This window comes from Micromesistius poutassou (genome assembly GCF_964030765.1).
Source record: "Micromesistius poutassou genome assembly, chromosome: 16".
Taxonomy (NCBI): domain Eukaryota; kingdom Metazoa; phylum Chordata; class Actinopteri; order Gadiformes; family Gadidae; genus Micromesistius; species Micromesistius poutassou.
In genome coordinates, this window is record NC_140286.1 from 11382848 (window position 1) to 11410116 (window position 27269).

At 46.6% G+C, this 27269-nt stretch overlaps 1 protein-coding gene across 1 annotated transcript in view; it reads right to left on the minus strand.

The window, feature by feature from the left end:
* The window catches only part of LOC311361339 (laminin subunit alpha-3-like), a gene marked incomplete at its 5' end in the record, with an annotated part of 65654 nt that overhangs the window by 7707 nt on the left and 30678 nt on the right, over nucleotides 1–27269 (minus strand). Inside the window, 41 exon segments of the mRNA XM_084481506.1 lie at nucleotides 28–185; nucleotides 329–427; nucleotides 812–956; nucleotides 1185–1312; nucleotides 1485–1647; nucleotides 1796–1944; nucleotides 2365–2568; nucleotides 2940–3091; nucleotides 3208–3378; nucleotides 3502–3618; nucleotides 3713–3812; nucleotides 3914–4055; nucleotides 4415–4569; nucleotides 5114–5230; nucleotides 5502–5698; nucleotides 6207–6371; nucleotides 6618–6729; nucleotides 6857–6967; nucleotides 8007–8158; nucleotides 8294–8347; nucleotides 8489–8589; nucleotides 8748–8828; nucleotides 9114–9232; nucleotides 10306–10419; nucleotides 14648–14878; nucleotides 15869–15952; nucleotides 16053–16154; nucleotides 16547–16708; nucleotides 17282–17422; nucleotides 18002–18146; nucleotides 19084–19288; nucleotides 19704–19915; nucleotides 20319–20434; nucleotides 21205–21347; nucleotides 22974–23100; nucleotides 23802–24000; nucleotides 25618–25715; nucleotides 25827–25935; nucleotides 26623–26653; nucleotides 26656–26785; nucleotides 27245–27268. Of these exon segments, the coding sequence (XP_084337632.1) occupies nucleotides 28–185; nucleotides 329–427; nucleotides 812–956; nucleotides 1185–1312; nucleotides 1485–1647; nucleotides 1796–1944; nucleotides 2365–2568; nucleotides 2940–3091; nucleotides 3208–3378; nucleotides 3502–3618; nucleotides 3713–3812; nucleotides 3914–4055; nucleotides 4415–4569; nucleotides 5114–5230; nucleotides 5502–5698; nucleotides 6207–6371; nucleotides 6618–6729; nucleotides 6857–6967; nucleotides 8007–8158; nucleotides 8294–8347; nucleotides 8489–8589; nucleotides 8748–8828; nucleotides 9114–9232; nucleotides 10306–10419; nucleotides 14648–14878; nucleotides 15869–15952; nucleotides 16053–16154; nucleotides 16547–16708; nucleotides 17282–17422; nucleotides 18002–18146; nucleotides 19084–19288; nucleotides 19704–19915; nucleotides 20319–20434; nucleotides 21205–21347; nucleotides 22974–23100; nucleotides 23802–24000; nucleotides 25618–25715; nucleotides 25827–25935; nucleotides 26623–26653; nucleotides 26656–26785; nucleotides 27245–27268 (5465 nt within the window).

Consider the following 27269-nt stretch of genomic DNA (forward strand, 5'->3'; position numbering starts at 1 on the left):
ACAGCCCTTTGAATCAAAGCCTCATACCTTTCCCTCACGTCGGAAGACACACCGCCGATGTAGTATTCCACAAAGTCTGTCTCCTTAAATTCAGCAGCTGCTTGGACCACCTCCTCTACGCCGATGCGCACTATCATCTCGTTCTTTATACTATTGAGGATGATGAGGATATCTGATGAATCCCCCTGTGAAAGAAGAAGAACAATGTATGGATGACATTTGAACACATCTATTTTCACAGTGGCCTTGCGAAGCGTGGGTCATTACAAGTTGATATCACAAGTGATATCAAAACCCGGATCATGACGTAGAGAGTTGAGACACTTACCTGAGGGAAGATCTTCTTGACGCTTCTGACTGGTGCAGGCAACAGGTTACTATTGATGATAACATGGCCACCCTCAATCGCCACGGTATAATATTTATCCTAACAGGTACAAAGAATACGTTCTATCAAATTCAACAAAAAATTTACAATAAAAAAGTGCATTCTTTCATTTTGTATTAATGATCATGTATTAAGTTAATACAATTGTGCAAACGCATTCCAATTGTCATAGTCAAGAGGGCTAATTGTTTTAATTGCTATTTTATTTTTTATTCTTCTTCTTATTTTTATTTTATTTGTCACCTTATTTACATTTTTAAATACTTTGAATGTTGCACAATCTCTGCAGGCACTGCCACATTTCATTTCACTGTATTTCTTGTATATGCATGTGACCAATAAAACCCTTGAAATCTTGAATAGTCATTCAATTGTGTTAGGATTTGATTGAACCACGAAGACGTGAGGTGAACGAGTCTGTACCTGGTTGCCTATGTAGAGGAGCAGGCCGTCGACCGAGCGAGTGGTGAGGCTCTGAGACAGCAGCAGAACCTTCTGCCGCTTACCGAGCGCTAACTTCGCGTAGCCTGTGCCTTCAAAGTATTTCGAGGCGGTTGGTGGGTTGTACCTAGGAAGCGCATACAATTTCAGTTAGAACCCTAATATCACATCAACAACAATCCGGAAATCGCCCACGCTGAAAAAGCCTGACTTGTGAGCACTTTGTAGCGTTCAAGTATTGATCCTAGATATTGTCGCAATACCCACTAAATTGTGCTTTCATGCATCCATATCCGTATGACTATTGCTAGTACAGAGCACAAGGTACAGTATGTTGAACGCTGAAAATAATGACCTCTTGCATGGGGTGTCCTTGTTGATTTTGACGGCCTCCTTGAAGTTATAGAGGCTGATGAAGCGGTCGTTGAAGGAGGAGAACTCAATGCAGCCCGTGTAATTGGGGTAGTTGAGAGACGCCGGGGGCTGAGGGGAAATACAAACCGAGAGAACAGGCTTATAACACTGTTGAAGACACCCAAAAAGGCAGCGCAGTGTGCCTCACATTTGGTTCCCGTGTGACCGGCCCCCTGACGGGACCGCGTGTTCTACGGTGAATGCAGCCGGGGGAGATGACCAGGCTACGGGGTGAGCTTACAGTGAAGTCAGCCGGGAAGCCTCCCACGTAGAAGACCACATCACTGGGGTTCAGGCTCAGCAGGTTCTCCAGCATGTCTCCCTGCTTGGTGTTGATCAGCGCCGCTTGAGGCTTGCTGGACGAGTAGTGCTTGGTGTAGGTCACCTGTGCGTCTTCGTAAATCCTAACCGATGGAACACACGATGCAAACGTTTACAAAACAACAACAAGCAGGTGGTGTGGTCGGAGCCAATGAGCACCATCCACTCCCCTTCCATGTAGTCCGAGGGGACTACAATGTCCAGGTGCAGGAGGGTTTAAAAGGAGGTTACCTGTGGAGGTCCACTTTGTCAAACATGGACGGGTCTGAAGCCGAGCGGGTGATGGTTCCCGATCTGATCTCGTACTCCTTGCCGTGGAGCTTGTAGATGCAGTACAGTTCGTGCTCCCTCACTGCCATACCTATGAAGTCCCCAGAGGACTAACGGAGGAACAAGACAGAGTGTAGTGTTCAACACACCATCCCCACATTCTCAAACCCACATGTCGGTAACAAATGCTAAATGCTAAATGGACTGTATTTATACAGCGCTTTTCTAACCAGTGGCCACTCAAAGCACTTTACAATATCGCCTCACATTCACTCATTCATGCACACATTCACACACCGACGGCGGTGTCAACCATGCAAGGCGACAGCCAGCTCGTCAGGATGCAGCTAGGGCGAGGCGTCTCGCTCAGGGACACCTCGACCATCAGGTAGGAGGAGCCGGGGATCGAACCAGCAACCTTCCGGTTACCAGTCAACCCGCTCTACCTCCTGAGCTACTGCCACCCCCACCCCACCCCGGTAGCACCGTTTATACGACGCAACAACGGTCCGGCCAGCCCACCAACTCACGTCTTTATTGCCCAGGTACATCACAAACATGTCACTGTCGTCTGGGCCCTGTCGCCGTGTGCGCGAGCCGTCTCCCCTTTCCTTCTCGCCGGTGGGCCTCTGTAAGGACAGAGACATCTCCGTGTAGGCCTTGAGGTCCTCCAGGTTGGTCGGGGTGCGAAGCTCCACGTAGCCATCACCCAAGAACTTCATCGGGACCGTGATCTGTGGAGGTGGGAGGAGGGTCAGGTGCTAGATGTATCATACATGCCGTGTTTAATGACTATCCACTGTTTGGTTGAGCTCTGAGCATAGATTCCGGCTCCCGAGCATAAGAGCCGATTGGTCGAGGCGTTTGATTGTTCCAGCGTCAATCAGCTTTATAAGAAATAGGTCTCTTCCCCCAGTGTCCAACCATGTATGTGTTTTAATGTCTAATGTTTTAATGTCTTGTCCGTGGTATATTCATTGTTTGTTAGGTGGACACTTTTGGCAGTGCAATTGTTTTAACCATCAATACTACCACAGTCTGCAAATGGTCCCTTGGTGATAGGAGAGACTCTACTCTCTATGAATACGGTAGATAACATGTTTACCCTGTTGGCTGCGTCGCGGGCCTTTTCGATGAGCTCCTTGATCTTCTTGATGTTCTCCGTTATGTTGCTGACAGAGGAGAGCTGCGAGGTCAGGTTCTCCATCTCAGACAGCTTGTCCTCCAGGGTTGGGATTTTGTTCAGCAGATCCCTCACTGAAACCACAAGAGACACCAACATCAGGCTCATGAAGGAACATGAAGATTTCCGTATGGTACGAAATGACTGCTGGACAATCCGCGACGGAAGAACATGGTCTCCTGGCCCTCACCTGACTTGTCCACGTCGTCCATGATGCCGGTGAGGTTAGAGTCCCCCGGAGACACCTTGATCTTGTCCAGTTCACCCTTGATGTCGTTCAGTCTGTCCACAGTGTTTGCCGTCGAGCTATTGGCGCTGGCCGCCTTGCGTTTGGCTTCGTCAATCATATCGCCGATGTCATCTTATTTGGAAATAGAGCGAGGAGATTAATAAACAGTTGAATGCCTAGAACGTGGTCAGGTCCCTTCATCTCCCAAATAATGAGCATGCGTTCAATTCATTTGTTAAAGTACAAGAAGCCAACCTCTGTTTATCTTATCCAGTTCTGTCTGGACATCCAGAAGGTCGTTCTCCAGAGCTTTCTTTTTGATGTCTGCGTTCTTCAGACGCTTTTTCTGGTCATTGAGGTCATCTGCTGCAGCTGTTGAAAGGAAACACAACGATACATACGTTTTGGTTTTGTTCTGGCTCGTGGATTGAGGCGGACGTCTTTAACCGTCTAAAAGGATTCTCACCCTTGAGATCTTTCTGCGAGTCCTTCGCATCTTTGAGCAGGTCGATTCCCGACGTTTTCAGCTCCTTAGCCCTATTGGTCAGGTCTGCATTTTTCACGTTCTTAACAACGGAAGAGAGTCATTTGTTAGGCTGTTTTCAGTTGAAAATGAAAATAATTCAAAACACAAAAGTTATGGAATTGAAGTTCATTTGAGGCGTACTTTCAGCGCCTTGTCGGCAGCTGCCTTGGCCTCATTGGCTGCGGCCTCCGCGGCGTTTATGGCGTCGGTGATGTTTTTGTAGGCGTCGATGGCATCGATAGCATCACGCACGTCAGTACGCCCGCTGGCATTCCTCACAGCGCTGGAGGAGAGGGAAACAAGCGCAGGTTAGGGCAGGCTGTGCAGGAAGGACATCAAAACAGCAGGTAGAGCTTTTAGATTTCGGAATATCCAATAACATCTGAGTTCCCCACTGCAGAAGTGTTCATAAAAAAATAAATTAAAGTAAAATTAAAATAAATAAAAAATAAAAAAAAAAATATAAAAATAACAAGAAAGAATACATATTTATATAATATAAATACTATAATAATAACATATAAACATAATACCTCACTCGCTCCCTTCCTGCTACCAAAACCCAGTTTACGACTACACCACTACCACAGTGAAACAGGGTCGTTCGTGTTGAGTCTCCAACACGGCTAAAGCGGCCCTTACTTCTGGAGATCCATGGCCAGCTTGCTGAGCTCGTCTGCGTGGTCCTCTGCTCTCCTCACGAGGTCCTCCTTGTCCGCCGCCTGGGAGATCTCATTAACCTTCTTGGTCAGGTCCTTCTTGGCTCCGTCCAGCTGTGCCGCCAGGCGTTCGTACTCCTGCGAAGGGAGGGGGGGGGGGGGAGAGAGGGTAATATTCACGGTGTTGTTTCAATGATACGATTAATACAACATGTTGTGGAGGTGGAGTGTACAGGCACGCATGGCCCCTCAGCGCACGTAGAGGATTGTACTTATTATTATTATTATTAATAATAATTATTGGATTATCTCTTGGGAAGGTGTTATGGAAAAACGTGTTTCTGTCTGTCTGTAGTAGATTGTTTCGAGACATAAAGGTGATACACCGTAGGAACCTCAATGGCGTATTTGTAACTGCGATATCCCTTTTTAAATCTGGTGCATGTTGTACCATTTTGTACCATAAAAGCAGTCTGAGAACATCACAATGAATTGTCTGCTACCCAACTACAATTGACTAACATCGTATTGTATTGATAATAAAAGTGTGATAATAATTGAGATCAGACAGAAATGTTCATGTTAGCAGAAAGTAGTGAAGAAGGGTATGACTGGAACTGGACAAGAAACATGGTCAGAAAAATGCAGCATGGCATGGCCTTCATGATGTTTTGTTCCTTACAACTTTACTGTCAGCCAGCATCGTGGCCAGATCCTCTGTCTTCTGTAGCTCGTCCTCAGCCAGTGCCATTTTGTCCTCCACCGCCTTCCTCTCCTTCTTCACATCCTCAACCAGGCGCTGTAGTGATAATAGATAAAAACATTGAGTGGAGATAAAAAAAGAACCAGGATACATAGAACATAAGACTACCGCTATTGGCATAGCAACCAGCGCCGTGTTTGAATTGTATCACTTGGCCGCAATTATCAGCCAGGTTTCGGAAGGTAAAACCGCTTGATGGAAGTTCTTTGTTAACAAGGCTGCTGTATTTGAAATAAAAGAAGGAAATCCCCAACTATTGATTAATCAATGATCCATCATCAATGATGACTATGATGTGAGCCATTACCAGAAGGTCTTCCAGGGTCTTTGCGTTGAGTCCGTTCTGGGTGTTGGCTGTCTTCACGGTGTCTTCAGCCTGCTTCAGGGTCTTCTCCAGGTCTTTCAGCTTGGCCTCAAAACCCTTCAGCTGGCCCTTGATCTTGTCGGCAGCAGCCTGGTTGGTGTCGCACTGTTTACTGACGTCAGCCTTAATGAAGTCCAGCACTGGAGGAGAGGAGAGAGGAGAGGAGAGGATAGGAGGGGAAAGGAGAGGAGAGGAGAGGAGAAGAGGGGAGAGGACAGGAGAGGAGAGAAGGGGAGAGGAGAGGAGAGGAGGGAAGAGAGGAGAGGAGGAGAGGAGAGGAGAGGAACAAAGAATAGAGAGGAGATGATAGGAGGGAAGAGGGGTGAGTAGAGGAGAGGAGAGGAGTGCGGAGGGAAGAGAAAATAAGATAAGAAATTCAACACCATGGTCAAACTATATTTTGCCTGTGTAACTCAACATGGAAACAGTTGCCATATATTGCTCTGTGTATGCCACCAGTATGCTAGCTCCATTCTTTTTAAACTGCTTGTTTGCACCGATGCGGACCACCACCCCATTCCCACGACAACAGAGCTCTGATCGTCTTTGTAATAAGTGCATCGGGACAGAAAAGCTTTTAGGGGAAGGCCTCCTTGGAAGGAATGGTCGGGGGCGGTTGAGTAGCCAATAAACAGGAAGTGCTCTCACATTTCCTGGCCTCCTCTCGCTCGTTCTCAGCGGCGGCCTTCTGGGGGTTGAAGTTCCTCTTCTCCATTTCCTTCACCAGCCGCTGAGCCTCGTCCAGCAGCTTAGTCACGTCCTCAGACTGTGTGTCGCCACTGGTGCCCGCCTCCCTCAGCTCGTCCAGCAGGTCTGCACGCACACACACACACGCACACACGCACACACACACACGCACACACGCACACACACACACACACACACACACACACGCACACGCACACATGCACACAAACAGGGTTTTATAAGACAATGTAATTTGATAGAGAGATAGTAGAGTGTATTCCACAAAGTACATCATCATCATGATGCGTGAAGAGTAAAAAGTAAAAGGGCCCAGAGACCAGAGTATTTTTCTGAAGGTCACCCCTGCGTTACCTTTGATTTTCTTCAGCAGCTTCTGGATTTCTGTGTCCAAATCTTTGGCTCTTTGGTCGGTTTTCTCTGCGTTTTGGACCACTTTCTTTGCCACGGCCATCTGTTTATCAGCCTACATAAAAATGATAAATAACAAATGTTATTTATGTGTGTGTGTGTGTGTGTGTGTGTGTGTGTGTGTGTGTGTGTGTGTGTGTGTGTGTGTGTGTGTGTGCGTGTGTGTGCGTGTGTGTCTCTACCTTGGCTTTGAGGGCACTGATATCATCAATGAGGGTCTCCACGTCGTTCTCCAGCTGAGCCACTTTAGGCTTTTGGCTTTCGATGGTGGCGTTGAATTTATTGACTAGAATCTGCAAGAATCCACAAAACATTACACATTAACATTGAGTAACATAACACAAGTACTACAAACGACTACTAATACAACCACATTGAAGCTTGAGATCTCATGCAAAGGTTATTTCTTGATGTGTTTGGCGATATTAACCTAAATAAACATAAAACAAAAAGAAATAAGCCAACTTTTATTCTCTCAAACTAAAATTAATTTGTTATTTTTTTTGAGCCAACCACAATGCATTCCTTTTATGCCGTTACGAGAAAGGATTGAAACTTCAACTCCCAAAGTCAACGAATAGAAAGAAACGGTTATGGGGGCCAAAGCCCTATCTCCAGCAGCTCGACGAGGCATGAAAGGCTGATTCCATGGGGGTCTCAGTTCACGCAGCCCACAAGATGTATGCTGCCGTCCAAACCGTGCAGTGGCTTACGTGTGTTGACACACACACACACACACACACACACATACCCATACACACACACACACACATAATTTTTCAATGGGACTCAATGGGAATAAAACACACCCTAGTCACTCCACGTCCGCGTATGAGTGTGTACTACACAATTACACTAAAGAGAGATGGAGAGGCACTAAAATGGAAGTGGGTGTTAGTGTACATTATGGCATTACTGTAGTGTAAGTGCCAGTGCTATATCACTGCTGAACCACTGCAGACATCGAGACGGAGACATGCTGGCGCATACTAAAACGTTTGTGTGTATTACACTTGTCGCCGTGTGGAAAAGCCCAGCTTTTCCCTTTTCTTTTAAGTGCCGTTTGACACCATTCACTCATGGAGATTAACAGTACGAAAAGTGATGGTCCAGCCACTGCGGCTTTCCTTCCACTGACTTTCCTTCGACTTTCCATTGAAGAGGGAAGCCGGCAAGGAAAGCAGACTTTCCTTCAAGGTCCCGCCGTTCACTTTTAGTATCGTATCGGCTCTACCCTTTGAGAACGGCAGAAGCACCCCTTTCGTCGGAAGCCGTGAATCCCTAACGTCTGGTGCTCGTAACGTGTGCGTCCCAGCGCTCGCGGCGGGCTACCTTGGTCTCCGAGATGGCCTTCTCCAGCTTGCCGAGCCGGTTGTAGGACTCGGCGCCGGCGGAGGCGTTCTCCAGCTGGCCCTTGATCCTCGTCAGGTCGTTGTCAAGGCGCTCCAGGTCGGCCAGCAACGTCTGGGCGCAGCTGTCACACTCTGCAAGACAAAGCAAGAGGGGCGGGGGGGGGGGGGGGCGGGGGGACACCGCCGGTGTCAGTGTCATGGTTGTCGTCGTCGTCGTAGCGACGGTAAGGTAATTGAAGAATGTTCAGCCGGGAGATGAGCTCTGACCTTGGCATTGCCCCTCTGTGTTTGTGTCTCCGGGCTCGAGTGTGTTCTTACACGCTGCAGGGGAAAAGAAAGAGAGTTAGGAATCGAAAATACAATTGTTAAAATTATTAAATATTTTTTTATATAAACGCAGGTAGACATGTCATTCTGAATTATTTGTAATAATTCAGTATTGATCCATCTTTTGAGACGTACCTCCGGTGCTGGGGTCACAGCTGTTGCCGTTTCCGTGGCAATTGCAGGGCTGACAACTGCTCCCTGCCGACATGGGATCGCCATAGAAACCTGGAGCACATCTATGGAAGAGAAGCGAATGGTCGGTATTGAGCGACCGCCACACTCTCGGGTCTTTGACCTTTATCACTCGTTATCACTAATGACCTCCCGTAGGGTCTGGGTGTACTCATCCCCCAGTGGGGGGGGGGATGAAAACCCTCCTCATCAAGACACTTACTTTTCACATCTCTCTCCTGCATAGCCTTTTTGACACACACACTGGAAGCCAGCCGGACCCTCCTGGCAGCCCAAAGCAAAGCTGGAGGAGGACCAACAGACATGGTTATTACACACACGACGGTGAGGCCTCTGTCGGTAACGTTAGTGTTTCATAATGCGTTTACTCTCTCCTTCATGTTTTTGTATGTATATTCAACTGAAGTCATTCAATCGTATTTGTATTGCATTTAATCACAGGTACAGTCTCAAAGGGATAACAGGCCATGTGTTTATGACACCCCCCCTGACCCTATCCCCCCCAGAGGGTAAGAAAAGTATATATGATGTGAAAAACGCACACACACACACACACACACACACACACCTGTTGGAGGCCACAGAGAATGGGCACGGGCACACTCGGCATGATCTCTGAGCGGGGTTGCCATAGTAACCGTCCTTGCAGCGCTCACAGCTGTGCCCGCCCGCGTTGGAGTCGCAGTTCTGGAATGTGTGTAAGAGAGCATTCATCAGTGCTTGGTGAGGCGTGCGGTCAACAGAGGTTAATGTACATACTGCTGCTTCTACCTTTGTATTATTAGTTTCAATAGTTTGAGGTTAGAATGGTAAAGATTAGAATAATTATAATGGGCTGGCTGGTAAGAGTGGAAAATAAATACCTGTACCTGGGCAGTCATCGTGTCTACTTTTTTGATCATCAGTAGGTTCTTAAGAAATTATTATTATTATTATTATTAAGGATTTTCAGATTCAGTTGACACTGTCCTCATGTCTAGATCTCGAGGTCCTCAGTTTATTAATCCTATTTGTTTTCTCAAACATTGTTTCCCATTGTTTCTTGTTCCTGAAGCAGTTTATAAAATTAGAACTGGACACACTGTACAGTTTGTAACGTACACCACAGCAGCATGAAATCTAGGGCCTCCAACTCCACCACAAAGAGTTATTTGTGGTGCTGCTGTGGGAGAGCAGGCGAGAGAGGTTTAAGCGTGTGTTGTTGGTGTGTCTCTAGGCAGACCCCTATGCTGCTATGTACAGTACAATACACTATGGCTCCGATACAGGCCCTGTCTTGATTGACTTACGTAAGAGGTGGGTGGGGGGAAAGAAAAAACACTGAGACTTTGGGTCTAAGGTTTCCTCTGAGATCTAATCTCTGAAAGCCAGAAGGAGTAATACGAAGACAGAAGAACCAACAGAGAGGACAGAAATAAGGTGAGATTCTATGTCATGCTAGAGATTTAACATGAGTAAGGGGTGCATGGCTACACCATGGCTGGCACCAAGTGGTGACCACTGATATTAGCCTCAAGGTCTAGACTGGTAATCACTGTTGATTCAATTTGAATGGGTGAGTAAATATGTGAGTGAGTGAGTGAGTGAGTGCGTGAGTGAGTGAGTATGTTTATGATTAAGTGAATATGATCATGATTGAGTGGGAGAGGAAATGAGGAAGTGAGTGAGTGAGTGAGTGACTGAGTGACTGCCTCACTGAGTCACAGATGGAGACAAAGATTGAAGTTAAAGCAATAAGCAATTGATTAATTGGCTCTTACCAGACATCTTCCTGTTTTGTCTTCACAGTCAATGGCAAGGCCGTTGCACTCACATCGTACACAGCGTCCAAGGTAAAGCCCGCTGCCGTCTCTATAGTAACCACGATTGCATTTCTGGAACACAAAGACAAATTATATAGAGACTGGAGGGATACATCATCATCAACACTCACAGGCCTATACTTTAGAATGTACAAAACATGTGAGACATGTTTTGCACGTCAAAGTGTTCATTAAAAGGTGTTAACAAATAATTGTTGTTCCCTTGAAAATGACACCGACCTAAAGCAATGTTAAAGACAGAGCTCAAAGGATTCCCTTCTCTAAGTCCTGCCATGTTTTCACTTGATTCAGGCAGCCGTTCAACATGAACAGAAAGTCCAATTCCCCAACCAGCGCTTAAGAAGACGGTTCATGGAGTTAGCGTTGCGCACTCGGCAGCGAACCAATAAAGTTACACATTAACGCGGTAACGTCCACACATGCCCTTTTGCTTTCCCCGATAAGAGCGTTTACAGTCCTTCAAGATCTGCATCCTTAGTCCCGGGAACAAAAGCGAAGCGCGACACACAAACAAACAACGACCCTTCCTCGTTCTGTTCGGGTCAACGCCGCCCACCCCCCCCCCCCCCCCCTGAACACGACCCCCGACGACCTTCCTTTACCTCGATCTGAGCGTCGCCCGCACTGTCCTCAAAGGTGGGGTACTGCACCACCTGCCCTCTGTCCTGCATCCACGGGTGCTGCACCCTCTGGTAGCCCATGTCGCTAAGCGATGGGAAGTGAACCCCCTGCGGGCCGTCCGGCTCATCCCCCAGAAACGCGGGGCGCTCTGCCCCTCGATCAGGCTCCCTGGGGTGCTGGGGTCCCCTCTCCCCTCTCTGGTAGGGCCTGTGGCCGGCGGTGCACAGCCCCAGCAGGGTGAAGCATAGCAGGGCTTGTAGGGCGGTGGTGGGAGCGCTAGGCCGGGCACCGGGTCGATGCCACCGCCGCCGCTGTCGCTGTTGCATATCCATACTCGTGTCTGACATTCCTAGTGTGTAGTCTGGTGAACTGACTGCCTCTCTGCCTGGAGTGCGACTCTTAAAGGGGGGAGTGTGAGCACACACACACACTCACTCACTCACTCACTCACTCCGACGCAAGCGTGACACACCCTGCCGACGCTCACCTGGCTGAGTCAGCTCCGGGGTTGGTGGGTAGGTACGCACTCAACACACACACACACACACACACACACACACCTCCAGACACACACACACACACACACACACACATACACAGCTGTATTGTATAATAGGCCTATGCTTACTTGTGTGTACATATTTCATTCAATGTGAGATGCATGTCTCTGGACCACACCAATAATGATTCTGTCCACTACAAATAGTGTATGTTGAGATCTTTTTCTTTCATTTATCCATTATAAATCCCTACAAATCATAGCCACAGAGGAACCGGTGTCTGGAAATAGCAAAGAGAGTGTCAAACCGTGCTAGAAACATAAACATGTACACACAGGGCTGAGGTTTCCCAGCTATTATGACCGTGATTGGGAATGTATTTCCAGACACCATCAGACTTCTTAAACATAACATTGAGACAACTGGGTGTGTCACAATGCACACACACACGCACACGCACACATACACACACATAAACACACACACATTTACAGGTACAGACACAGCTGGCTATTGAGTAAGAGTCTATCGTCGGCTGCCACGCCCTGCAGTGTGTCAGGGGCCTCTCCCTTTCTTATGCCCTCCAGGTACGTATTAATAATTTCCGCTTATAACACACCCAAGATGAAGTAGAGCACACGTACACCGACGTAGACGGACACCCCACACGGCAACAATGGTTTGTGTACAACCACGGGGCCATATAAGGAGGCTACATGAAACAGGACACCCAGAAAAAACCTGTTGTGCCTGCATCACATGAGTGATTTTATAAATCAGTTATGTAGATGTGAAATAAATCTCTGATTAATATCAATATTGATACAAAATCGAGAAGAAATCGACTGAGATTGGGGCTGAAAAACAGATGACATTGCAGCTGCTCAAATAGGACGATAACATCATTGCACAGAATGTCACGTGCAAAACGTCTACGACCCTACCCCAGAGATATACCGCAGAAAGACGTCTTCAATCAAGGCGTACCGACAGACAACCAAACCAGCGCTGGATGTGGTTAGAAACGCTGTTGCTTAGAGCAGTACAATCCCTAATATTATGTCTGCGTGACTGTACACCTCCCCTCGGGGCAGCAACGTTGATGCAGCACTACTCCCAGCCAGGTATTTTCCAGTGCATTCAGCCCCGGAATCCTCACTTGATGAATTCTTCCTCATGCGGCAGAGCTCATTTGCCAAAGGGTGGGGCTCTTTGTTCAGGCGTGTCAGGACAGCCTCCTCTCTCCCTCCCTCCCTCCCTCCATCCCTCCCTCTCTCTCTCTCCCCCACTCCCCTCCATATCTGTGGAGAAATTCTGCTTCTGCCGAAGTTGACCGTTTCACTCACCGCCTTGTCTCCACCTCAACCGCACCAAGCCCACCCACCACCGAGAACCCCACCCAAACCCCACCGACCACTCAAAGACACCACCCTCCCCCTCCCATCTACGTCGAACCACCTTTCACTCTAATCCCACGTTCCCCTCAGCAAAGCATTCACTCAGCCGGGAAAAAACGCCTGCTTGGGGCTTGAGATATACAGAAGGTCGATATAGGATACACTAATGTAAAGTAGATATAGGATACCCTAATGTAAAGTAGATAGAATACACTAATGTAAAGTAGATATAGGATACACTAATGTAAAGTAGATAGAATACACTAATGTAAAGTAGTTATAGAATACACCTATGTATAGGGATATGATATGTAAAGGGGTAGGATACCCTAATGTAAAGTAGATACGATACCCTAATTTAATGCATAGGATTAGAGTTTAGGTGTTGGGTTACAGATGATTAATTTAAGGTATACTGTTTCACATGATAAATACTTAAACTGTTGGTGGAGAATTGTACGTAGTGTGAAACGAGTGCTGGTTATATTTAGACACTGTGTTAGTATCTAAGGGTCAGGGCAGACTGTAGCCAACAAAGAAACTTGATAGGGGGTAGCCTAGCACAAACCATTTAGTAAGAATTAGCACTTCCATGGCCTGCAGCCACGATTCAGCCTAGTGGAGTGAATAGAGCACTTTATTAACCCGATCATAACTCCCTCATTTCTTCTTCTACATTTGTCAATTGTCGGGCAGCATTCAGGGAATTAGTGTGTGACTCAACAGCAATCTGTAACGTTAGTATTGGTCGCAGAAAAGGGAGCTAGTGCATTTATATAAGTATGACGTATAATAAGAGACAACAAGGAAATAAACCAGGACAGGGAATAGGAAGCAAAGAGATGCCTTCACCAGAGGGAGGTGCATAGAGCGGTGCAGACAGTACATTTTCTTGGTTTTAAAATCTCTTTGCAAACTGTTGTTTTTTATGTTTGATTTATTTTATATTAACCTGTATAAGATGTTTTGGACCAAAACTCGCCTGTCCACCGATTCTCTAGCATGATTCTAGAGACATTATTATTTGGCAACTTATTTCAGTATAGACTTTGTTTTTCTTCATGCTGTGCGCAATCTATCTGGGCTAGAACGGATCTCAACAAGACAAGCTAGTGTCGAATACAAACTGAAATAGTTGATCAGAACAGTAAGTTCTGAATGTTGATACATGTCTCACCATGTCCTCCAGAACGAACAGTCATAAATCGAGCATTAAATCAATAGTCGCTGCTTGAAAATCTGACCTCATGTTGGAGTTTATTAATTACAATGATAATTTACATTGTCTACATGTCATAACACAAACAATGATTTGAGGATGCACATACCAGAGCCGTGGGAATGAAATCTTCTCGTGCAAGACTGTCATGAACTTTGATCAACTCAGGTCGGTTTAATAATCTCTGATGGTTACTTAATGGTTTACTTATTATGTGTGATTCCAACGACAATCACCCATCTTTACACCATCTTTACACCCATCTTTACACCCTGGCAGTGTGATGCTTTTCAGCTGTAGAACAAATCACAATCATTACAAGGACTTGTAATGGATGGGGTTCGGGGAACTAAAGACTAGACCACCGGTATGAGTCCTGTGTGTCTACGGGATTGTTTACAAGATTGTCGGGCAGCGACCCTCCTCTCTATAGAGCCCTCGTTTGGTGGATAATATTTCTACACGATCGGCGAAGTACAAAGTAGCCGGTGCCACCAGATTAAAGAGTCAAATCAGAAAGAAAACGTTTGGTGGCTCCTCACCTGACAGGAGTCTCCGGCGTACTCGGGAGGGCAGGTGCACTGCTCCACGCTGCCGGCCGGGGCCCCGGGGCCACTGTCGGAGGCCGTCTCCAGGCCCACCTCCCCCAGGCTGAGGCGCTGGCTCTGGGTGAAGTAGAGGCCCCGGATCCTCAGGCCCTCCATGTCGGCCAGCACCATCATCAGCTCCTCTCTGGACACGGGCCTGTTGGTCAGGGCGTGGCGCCAGAGCCCCTGCACCAACAGACAGTGAATCCATTTTATTTCATGGTATTTCTTACTGTGTTTCCCTTGTTAAACATTCTGTATGGGATCCGTATCAACATTTGATGGATTGATTCTGTTGATTGATTTAATACTGATGTCCATCCCTGTTTTGGGTCCTAGGTGTTATCGTAGTCCACAAGTCAGGGGAGAAGGTACTCTTTAGATGTTCTTTGGATTAGTTTTACTAGTTTACTATTTTAATTAATGTACACACTTATTGTATGTTGTACGTCCTTGCACTTAAAAACAGTACTTAGCATTGTGTAGCATCTTATCCTAGGTATCTTTGTTGTATACGGTGAATGGGTTAACCTAGCGATTGTTAGTGCTTTGCACTTGGTTCGATGAACATCCTTACTGTACCGACAGTGATATATTGTTGCTCTTTCTTCTGAAAAATACAGTACTTATTGTAAGTCGCTTTGGATAAAAGCGTCTGCTAAATGCCCTCAATGTAAATGTAAATGTATTTCTTTATATATTCTTTCTTTCTTGTGTGTCGCATGAATGTATTTTATAAATCACCTTGATTGATGGACCACCAGTTTACAGTAATGACAATACAAAGGTCAGCGAAGAGGTCATGCATACTAAGATAGTAAGCACAGGGTTACCGGTGTCATCTAATGCAGTGGTTCTCAAACTTTTTCTACTAGTGTACCCCCTCTAATATATTCTTTCTTCACTGGCAGAAAACATTTTTGGCAGAAAAATAAAAAAAATGGAACATAATGTGCGTTCTTTGGCAGCGTAAACGTGGACATTAAAAGGGTTATGTTTCAACCACTTGACCATTTTCTTGATTTTCTATTGTCTAGCTTTTAGAATAAAAAGTTGCTCAGGGTGAAAGAAAACTAGTAGTTAGCGTAACATTTTATGAGTACCCTTAGGTGTATGCATACCCCCATTTGAGAACCACTGGTCTAATGCATGGGAAGCGTTTGGAATGAACCTCACCTCCACAAGCTGGACCCGGCCGTGATGCAGTCTGTCTGGCGTCGGGGGATCTGCCCCCTGGTGGACTAGGGTCATGCCCTGACCCTGGAAAGCACATCGCAAACAACCAGCATCAATATATATGGATGAATATAGCGGGGCGAGAGAGACAGGAGATGACAGGAGGAAACGAGAATCCACATACACTGAGGATGATGTCAGGGCTTCTGTCTATCAGCTGCATGCCTTCAGCGGGAACACCGAAGGACTTGGACTGGAAGGTGAGGAGGCCCCCGTACGATAACACCTAGGACCCAAAACAGGGATAGGAATCATTTAGTCAATCAATCAAATAAATAGATCAAATGTTGACATGGATCTCATACCACATAATTAACAAGGGAAACAAGAATAAGAAATACAATGAAATAAACTGTAATGAAATGAATTCACTGTGATATTGAAGTGTGCATTGATGTATTGTATATGTTTAAAACTTGAACATGAATGAAAAATAATATTTAAGCAAGATAATATACGATTCAACAGTACAAATCAACGTGTATAACAGAGAACAATACATTTTGGCGAATCCTTAAAATAAATAATAATAATTTAGCCAATAGTACACAATACACCAGCTGTCTCCAAATTCTGTCCTGACAAAACACAAAAAGAAAACCTGACCCAACGACTCACTCTGTCTCCCAGGTAGGAAGGTGGCGCCACCCAGTGGAGAACCTGGGTGGCGGGCGACAGCTCCTGGATGTTGGCCACCACCGTGTTGCTGGCTGTGTTCAGCGCCGACGCTACCTCGTTCTGGTCGGGCTTCTCCAGGCGCCAGCCCCGCATGTCCATAAACTAACGGCGGTGGTGGGGAAGGCGGGCATGAGGGACCGGGATCTGAGCTGATAACCCTCGGAGCCTCGGAGATCCTCTCCGAGGCTCACGTGTGTGTGTGTGTGTGTGTGTGTATGTGTGTGCGTTTAAGTCTGTGTGTGTAAGTGTGAGTATGAGCATGTGTGTATATGTGTGTGTGTGTGTGTGTTTGTGTTTGTCTTTGTGTGTGTGTGTTGTGTGTGTGGTCTAATGCTCAAGTCAAGTGACAGCCAATCCTCCTATCTGAAAACAGCTGGTTTCCCGAGTGGTTTATATCGGGTTGGGTTTGTGTCGCACATTGCAATTGTGATTGCTTAATAAACTGCAAAGGTTCTCTTTCACAAGGCATTCACGGCAACAAATGCCAACGAACACACGCACACTGGTACACACCAAAACACACACACACACACACACACACACACACACACACACACACACACACATACTGGTGCACACAAAAAAAAACACACACACACATACACTCAAATATGCATATAGGCACACACACCAACCCACACACAAACACACACACACACACACACACACACACACCTTCCCCCGGTGCTTGCCGGAGCTCTGGCACCGGTTGGTGGCGCCGAAGCAGAAGCAGCGCGTGCAGCCACTGGGGTTGGAGGGCTCAAAGTGGAAGGAGGAGTCCTTGCAGACGTCACAGCGGGCTCCCCCGACGTTCCTCTGTGAGAGCGGGACCGCCCGGCCGTTACAGCGAGGTGGAGCACCAGGCATGGTCGTCAAACAGTAAGAACACACTTGGTGGAGTGCGTTGAAAATCCAGCAACCGTTGCGCATTTGGCGACAAACTGTCTTTGGCTTTGTCCACGTTTGTGTTTTGGTAAAACAGATTGACCCGCTACAGATTAGCACAACCGAAGTCGTCTGTTTTGTTTAATTCCTATTAAGATAGTCTAATGGTACGGCGTGTTTTAATAATTTACATTTAGCAGACACTTTATCTAAAGCAACTTACAACCATTCATACATTCAGGGTGAGGGGTCTTGCTCAGGGACACCTCGAGCCGGGGATCAAACCAGCAACCTTTCCGTTACAAGTCAACACGCTCTACCTCCCGCCTCCTACATAATCCATAGTATTATCTTACTTACGGGTGTGCACACACTCTAAACCTCTATTCAACGAATACCCCTATTTCTCATATCAGCAGTCCAATCATCTTGCTACGTGTTAACCTTTAGAATAAATCGTATCTATGGTAAATATTTGCCCGGCGACCACACAATGCGCAGCCCTCCTACCTTACAGAGACACCTCCCTGTGTCTGGGTGGCACACGTCGGACGTCACGCCGCTCTGGTTGCAGTCACATGGCCTGCAGTTCGGGTAGCCATGGTAACCGCCGGCACAGCGGTTGCACTGCCGACCGCCGATTCTCGGCTTGCAACTGCAATTTTTTTTTACAATAAAGCGTAAACATGCAACATAAATCAGACAGGGCAAGGAGTTTTCACTTGGTTTTACAAGGTTGGCTTTACATCGTTTTTATGGTTTTATGGTTAGGTTGTCATAATATACGTCAAACTGCCGGGGCCTCAAGATAAACTGTGATTGCTGTTTTGTGTCTCTGACTAAACGTTGGGACGTAGTTGGATGCATGCATGGCACTGCATGGCACTGCCAGCATCATCAACGGATCAACACTGGTCTGTCACTCATTCGCCCTATCCGATGTAAAGTTGTTGATGCCCGTCCCAAGTCTCAGTTGTGTTGTTGACACCAAACCGAGCGAGCCTACAACTCTGTCCCAAACTGGACTTTGGATATACTGTATATCCTCTCTCTCTCATTGCTATTACTGCATGTCCTCTCTCTCTCTCTCCTCTCTATTGCTATATGACCTCTCTCTCCTCTCTATTGCGATATGACCTCTCTCTCTCTCTCTCCTCTCTATTGCGATATGACCTCTGTCTCTCTCTCCTCTCTATTGCTATATGCCCTCCCTCTCTCTCTCTCTCTATTGCGATATGACCTCTCTCTCTCTTTCTCCTCTCTATTGCTATATGCCCTCCCTCTCTCTCTCCTCTCTATTGCGATATGACCTCTCTCTCTCTCTCTCTCTCCTCTCTATTGCTATATGCCCTCCCTCTCTCTCTCCTCTCTATTGCTATATGCCCTCTCTCTCTCTCTCCTCTCTATTGCTATATGCCCTCCCTCTCTCTCTCTCTCCTCTCTATTGCGATATGACCTCTCTCTCTCTCTCTCTCTCTCTCTCTCTCTCTCTCTCTCTCTCTCTCTCTCTCCTCTCTATTGCTATATGCCCTCCCTCTCTCTCTCCTCTCTATTGCTCCACAGGATTCATCGGCGCATGCTGCTCAACCCACGGGCACTGTCCGGTGACGTTGTGACAGCCGGGGCCCCCGGAGGGCCGGACGCCGGTGGGGGAGCAGTCGCAGCCCTCGCAGCCCAGCAGGGGGTGGAAGCTGAAGGTCTGGCTGTCGCACACGTCGCACGACGGCTTCACCGTCTGGGGGGGGCAGATGCAGCGGCCCGTCACCTCGTCGCACAGGCGCCGACCGCACTCGCACGCTGGAGAGACACACACAGACACACACACACACACACACACACACAGACACAGACACACACACACACACACACACACATCCTTCAGCAGAGGGAGAGGGATAATGGATGGACGGATCCTTCTGTTGGGACTTTGTACCGTTCAATTGTGTATTATTTCAATTTGCATTCTATTGATTATTCCCGATGCTTCCCAGCATCTTTTGCACTCCAAGCCATCCTAGAATGGCATCCCAAAGGTTATCTGTCAGCTGACCTCCCATGGGGTTCTACACTTGGTTTTCAGGGGATGTAACATGTTTGACGTGTCTTAAGAGTCAGTGGGTCATTGTGAGTGAGGGTCCAGTACTGTATGACGCCTTTATTCTGATCTCAGACCAATCAGGGGTCATGCTGATGGTGTTCCGTGTCCACCTACGTCTGCAGTAAGGGAAGCCGTAGTATCCCGTGGCGCACTTGCTGCACCGTCGACCAATCACGTTAGGCCTGCAGGTGCACTGTCCTCCATCCGGATCGCAGGCCGTCAGCGTGGATCCCGATTCGTCGCAGTCGCAGGGGAGGGCTCCGTTGTTATAGGCTGCCACCAGAGAGTGGGCGGAGCGTCTGCAGAACTCTGAGGACGTCCTGGGGCTAGAGAAAACGAGGGAAACGGTTCACTGCACCACGGTCACAGCAAGAGGGCGCTACTCACAAAACATATCAGCTGTGCTGAGGATTAAGTGGTTGAGGCTTTTTTCTGAGGTACTTACAACGTTAGCATTACATTATCATTATACATTATTACATTATCATAGCATAATTGTCTAAGTCATGTTTTAAGATTTTCCGATTTTTTATTTACACTGTCACAGTAAGTTCCACCAAATGTGTGAACAAGTAGAGTCAGGCAGATATCACAATTTGGCCAAAATATGACTTTTATGATTATGCTGATTATCCTCATAGCAATTATGCTATGAGGCTAACATTATGTTAGAATAGTTCATAATTCATGGCGTGACATGCTCATTGGTCAAAAAGGAAGGAAACCTACTCAATATGGAAGCCCTCCCCTCGGCACCGCGTGATGAACTCTGCAGACTTGTTGAGCGGCTTCTCTCTCAAGAGGTCTGGGGTGTAGCTGTCATCAGCCACCACCATGACGTAGTCCTGAGGCCACGCACAGCACGTCAATATCACAGCAAAACACTGCTGCCAAATATCACTTTCAATGCAAGCACGAGAAATCTATCGCACACTCCCCCGAATGGGAGCTGAGGTTTTTTATTTTATTTTATTATTTCAGGTTTAAGCTACTAAAACAGTGATTGAGAGAAAGTGCATGTGTGTGTTCTTGTGTGTGTGTGAGGCCCTCATTATTCTTTCTGTGAAGGATGTTATAACAGCACACAGAAAGAACCAGACAGGTCTCCTCAACCTGTGGTCCTGACCACACCTGTGGTCTTTATGTTCAATGTGAACTATGAACATAAAGGTAAAATGTAACTTTCAAGGGGATAATTTACACATTGGTTCACTTGTATATAAATATAAAAATGCATATAAAATGCATTAAAACATGAAAAGATCTACCCGTTCTGTTGATGTATGCTTTAGTGCTGCAGCTGGGGCTACGTGTGTGTGTTTGTGTGTATGTATGTCTGTGTGTGTGTGGGTGTGTCTGTGTGTGTGTGTGTGTGTGTGTGTGTGTGTGTGTGTGTGTGTGTGTGTGTGTGTGTGTGCGCACGTGCCCATGTGCGTGCGTGTTAGTGTGTGTGTGTTTTGCTAGTTTGCTTTGGAACACACTCATAACTAATCCGATGAGCAGCTGCACCTGTGTTTACCCTGCTCTGACACTATAAAGAGAGCTGATTGTTCAACGGTGTGAGGCTAAGGATGATTGGTGCTGTTGTTACGCTCGACGCTGAACCGGAACTGACCAGAGTGAGGGTCTTCCCGGGGGGGATCTTGACTGTGATGGTGGGCTCTCGCCCCCCGTCGAACTCCAGGGAGATGCGGTTGCTCGCGACCACCACCTCCCTGCAGCCAGACATGCTGGGGCAGAAGGAGGCATCCACCGAGCCTGGGAGAGAGAGAGAGAGAGAGAGAGAGAGAGAGAGAGAGAGAGAGAGAGAACATAAAGTAATATAGAAGAGAGAGAGGACATACAGTAATAGAGAGAGAGAGAGAGAGAGAGAGAGAGAGAGAGAGAGAGAACAAACAGTAATATAGAAGAGAGAGAGGACATACAGTAATAGAGAAGAGAGAGAGAGAGAGAGAGAAAGGGGACATACAGTAATATAGAAGAGAGAGAGGACATACAGTAATATAGAAGAGAGAGAGAGAGAGGACATACAGTAATATAGAAGAGAAAGAGAGGACATATAGCAATAGAGAAAAAAGAGAGAGGACATACAGCAATAGAGAAGAGAGAGAGAGCGAGAGAGAGAGGACACACAGTGATACAGAAGAGAGAGGACATACAGTAAAAGAGAAGAGAGAGAGATAGAGAGAGGACATACAGTAAAAGAGATGAGAGAGAGGAGCACAAGTTTAGAGGAGCTCTAATCCCAGCCAATCCTCCCTGCGTTCATTCCATAAAAGGAAGAGTGTACGAACCCTTTGATCATCTTGAGTCATGGGACAGGAACGTGAAGGGTTTAATCTGCGCTCAGGGGAGCATTACAGCCTTACCGGTGGAGGAGGAGGAAGAGGCCACACAGCCAACATCACACAGTTCACCAGACAGACACATTGAAACATCTCCCATCGGGACCAACTCCCAAACGGGAGTTGGTCCCGATGGGAGATGTTTCAATATGTTTCAAGACGTTTCAATTATTCAATTATTAAATATTCAATTAAATTCAATTACATTTTATTTGTATAGCCCTTAATCACAGGTACAGTCTCAAAGGTCTTAACGGGACATATATTTATGACCCCCCCCCCCCCCCCCCCCGACCCTAGTCCTCCAGAGGGCAAGAAAAAACTCCCTTAATTAGCAAGGAAGAAATCTAGAGAAGGAACAGAGGCAGAGTGGAGGATTCCTCGTTCCAGGGATGATTAGGAGCGCAATGGGGGTGCATCATTGACATACGTACATACTGATGCTGTCAGTTAAATGCGTTATTAACGGCGTAACCAGCGCAAACTCATTTTAACAGCGTAATTTTTTTTGTCGTAGGATTAATGTTTAGTTTTTTTGGTTTGTTTTTACCCTTTTATTGATGGACGGTGTTACATTGTGTGAGAGATTATTTTTGCTCCAAGCGTGAATGACTGCTCCAAGTGAGAATGTTAGTGTGAAATTGAACACTACAGTATATGCCAATGTTGTTTTCAATAAGAAACATTTGCATAAAGCAAGCTGATCCACTTTTCCATGTTGATAAGAGCATTAAAATGAGAAAAAATAAAGGAACAAAAAGGAATCAAGGGACATTTTAGAATAGATAAAAATTTTAAAAAGAGATTAATTGCGAGTTAACTATGACATTAATGCGATTAAATATTTCAATCGTTGACGGAAAAACATTTTAAATCGGTGATGGGGTGCTGGCCGGTTAACCCTAAGGAGCGTCCAGGCAGCCAGTCGCAGTCACCGCAACACGCCGACACACTCCCTAACCAGGAGTCGGTCATCTCTTAATTAAAATGATCCAGTGAAGACCCCTCCTGTCCCGACCCCTCCCCTCACCCCCCTCACCGTTCCAGGTCCATCCCGCCTCCACCAGGACCCCCACAGGGAAGGAGGGGTGCTCCGGCTGCCGGTAGTGGAGCACCACCACGTAGCGTCCCGGCAGTGGCACCCTGGGGCGGAAGCTGATCTCCGTCTGGGACAGAGGGGGTCGTTGTCATGACGTTGACAAATAAGGGGAGGTGAGTGAGTGCTTGATGGACGTTAATTAGGTTTAATGTGAGCAGTGTAATGTCTCTAATCAATTAAGCATAGCGCTTAATTAAGCAATAAATCAATACAGTGCGGATTCACTATCTGTACTTGTTGTTATCTGATAATAGAGATCATATATATATACTGTATATATATATATATATATATATATACACATGTATATACATTGCCTGCCCTAGCTTTAATACATATTATGTATTAAAGCTTGGGCAGGCAATTCATTTTAAGCTTAGTAGAAAAAATGTATATGTTGAAATTCTCTTAACATCCCGACAGCAAATAAAAAATCAAACGCATAAATCTGGGATGTTTGGCTGTTGCAGGCCTGTAATAAGCCTGTCTGGCAGCCTACCTACCCAGTCAGCTCCTGCACTCACAGTGGATCAACAGGGCTCCCCATACCTGTTGCTAAAGCTAGAGCTAGTCGTGTGTTCTGGGTGAGTGGCTTTTAAGGGCGTGGCCTGAAGGGCGGGGTGGATGGATACTTTCAAAATCCAGCTTAATCTTGCTGGTTTCTCAAAATTGCCCACTCTAGCTTTAATAATAATAATAATAATAGTGATAGCGCTAACAATAAGAGAACAGGTCAGATAGTTCACTGATCAGGATCAGGGTGTGCACCTGTGGAGACTTCAGCAGCACTCCTTCGCTTGGGGGGCCAGTGAGGGGTAAGAGCCCGGTCTGACGCCGCTGCCTCCAGTCCTCGCCCTCCCTCCGCTGGGGGGCCGCCCCCAGGGACGGGGACCTCCGACCCTCCCTGGCCGCGTCCAGGACCCAAGCCGACGCCGGCCTGGGGAACTGGCTCGGAACGCAGTACTGGCTGTGAGCACAGAAACGCAGATCCAACATGGCAGGCATAAGTTATAGGATAACTTGGACCCTATTTTCCCATCATTTTGGGTGTAAGGGACCAATGCGGACCACTGTGTTTTAAATTGGAACAGTGTTGAACGTGAATGCTGAAGTCATCGTTGACCAATTCTCGCTTAAGGAGATGTTGTTGTTCTGAAATCTTGTTGTTGCAGTACATCCCAGCCCTCCTTCACCCAAATAGTTTAGATAACACTAAGCTACGCGTTCTGTAGTCAAGCACAACAAACTCTTGACAGATTTCTTCTTGAGTGAGACTTGGTTGACACAACAAAGTCTCAGACTAGATCAAGCGAAAGGTAAAGAAAAAAGTGATATTTTGCAAATGTACATCCTTTCGGACGTACATTTGCAGAATGCTATTGCCCCAAAGGTTAACACATCAGCCCATTTTGCGGATTACAGCTGCAGCATTCTTGCTTGATAATTAACCAATGTAAGAAATTGTCTTCCACATTCAACCCCTAGATTCGAAATGATGGGAAAATAGGGTCTTGGTTGAAACGTCCTTAAGTTCTTCCTTAAGCCTGCCATTCAAGGCACAGCTTGGCTACACTACAGAACAATTATGTGACTCATTAGCGGTGAGGGTCAGCTGCCGGGCAGGGTGCGACCTACTGTATGAAACAGCATTTAGCGGCCAATAATCCCATAATCTGTCCCGACATCCAAATGAGTATGGTAGACTTTTGTGAACGTACAGGAGTACACGCATCACAGGTAGGCATGCATGCTTCAGGATTAATCAGTATGATCTCATTCACGATTTCCTGCTCCACTTCCCACTCCTCTTCCACTCTCTCTTTCATTTCACAGTTTCTCTTTTAAGGTAATATCCGAATGTAATATATATCACCACAGCAGATAGAGCTTGGGCATTAAAAACAATCCTGAAAGTAGGTACCGAGGTCATCATCATACTATCATAACAACAACGGCACAGTTTGTCATAACACCAGGCTTTAAGTTACTAACATTTGCTCTCAAAATAAACCCTTTGACTTTAACAAAAAAGACGCTGGCTAATAGCTGGTTAACAGGGTGGTACGCTAATTTGTGGAAGGAGGGACAGCGTACAGATATGTGTTTGAAGCATCACTGTGAAATAACTGTCATGGCTAATGACAGTTATTTAATCACGAGTTTGTTTTGCTCACAGCTGTCAATATTTAGAGGGGTCACTGGTTCAAGGGAGAATGAGGGCGCATGAGTGACAGAGTGTGAGAGAGGGGTTGACCCCAAGATGCAACAGCCTCAGGTGAGTGACCCGAGTGGGCCAGAGGAATGCACGCACTCATACCTGGAACACAGCTGTTTTTGCTAACCCTTCACAACAATAACAACACCAAGGCTATCGCTCACTGTCTAAGCCTGACCCCACCTATTTTTCAGATCTCTCCATCACATGGTACGGTTTGCTACTATAGGTGCGACGTACAAAGGTTTGCAGACTAGCATCATCTGAGAAAAATAATGCCTGTGGAAACTCATATTGTTAAACTAAATGAAGGCTGGTTCATTCATGGAGCATGGCCTTGACCTACAGCCACACCGAGACCAGACGTACCTGTCTTCAGTGAAGTGGCCGTGGACAGACACACAGAGGGCCCTGGGCTGGACGTAGTCCATGGAGAAGTCCTCCGCAGCCACCGCATACACCTTAAACTACAGGAAGGAGGGCAGAAACACAAACACATCATTGAATACAAAACCAGCCCCCAAGGTAAGGAATAACCTGACGTTCCCATCGCTGATCTGAGCCGCAGGGTGTCCTACCAGCAGGAAGTTGGCGGAGGAGGCGTGGAGGAGAATCTCGTTGCGGTGCTCCAGTTGTAGGAACGCCACCCGGCTGTTGCTGTCCACCGCCACGCTCCGACACAGGAAACTGAGGCGGATACGGAGTAAAAATAACCTGTTTATTAAAGTCGGAATCTCAAAGGTTTCTGGTGCCTTCCCATTAGTAACACCTTTGGCGATTAGTATTTTCCCAGAGATACAAATAGTGACACCCAGTTTGTAGCGTTAATTACACTGAAAATGCAAGGGATTTCATCAGCGGGCCGTAGGTGGACCCTTGCGTTGCCTCCTTTGGCGATAGATAGGGACTTAATTTATTAACATGAAAACCTTTGAGATAGCCTCTTTAACAGTCAATTTAAAATAAAATGATGGGGTTTCTACGAGACCAAAATGAATAATACGCTAAATGAATAACAGATTGTTGACATGTCAACTTTTGATATATTTATATCATTGTTTTATGTTTATTCATATAGAGTTATTATGTAAATGGTTTTATGTTTTTATGTATAATTGAAAAGTTTGAGGCATATGGATTCATTCAACAGAAACAACAAGGTGTAACATTGCCAATGATAACAGTGTGCATCATGGTACTGGTACTGTGTTAAGAGCTGATATACTTAGACCGCTTATGTCATAGAGGCTGGTGCTCTGAATGAGGGGGCGGTCCTTAAAAAGTTGCTCGTAGAAAGTTAACAACCTGATAAGAACAATGTAAAACGAACATGGAAAACAAAGAGCAGGTCTACAGCGTTCCCGGCCGTCTCACCTGTAGGAGCAGCTGTAGATGTTGGCGCGGCCTGGATCTGCTCGCTGGAGTGGCCCGTGAGGACCAGGTTCACGTTCTGGACCATGTCCGCCTCGCTGGCGTACTCCAGCACCAGGGCGTGCGGGCCGGGGCGGGCCACGCGCAGGTTCAGCTGCAGCGTGGACTAGACAGGAGACACACACATACACACGTCACACCGGCACGACGAGATCTACAGTTTCACACCACGTGTACCACCCGCACTGTTCGAGACGTGATCCCGATTGCACATTAGGGTGTGGATTGTTTCTCAGGAATGGGACCCATCTGCCTGACAGTTCCACGTCGATGCACTACAAATCTAACATTGACACACATTTAACAGTTAAATGAATCAACTAAAGTTTACCTTGTGTGAGCGCGGGCGTGTGTGTGTGTGTGCGTGCGTGTGTGTGTGTGTGCATGCGTGCATGTGTGCGTGCGTGTGTGTGTGTGTGTGTGTGTGTACCTCTTTAACTGTCTGTGTTTGTTTTTCTCACTGCATGAACATGCAGTTTGTGTGTGACTGTTTTTGTGTGACTGTGCATGTGTGCGAGTGTGTGAGTGTGCGGGCGTGTGAGTGTGTCTACCCCCTCGGCCCTACCTGTCTCCCGCTGAGCGTGGCCATG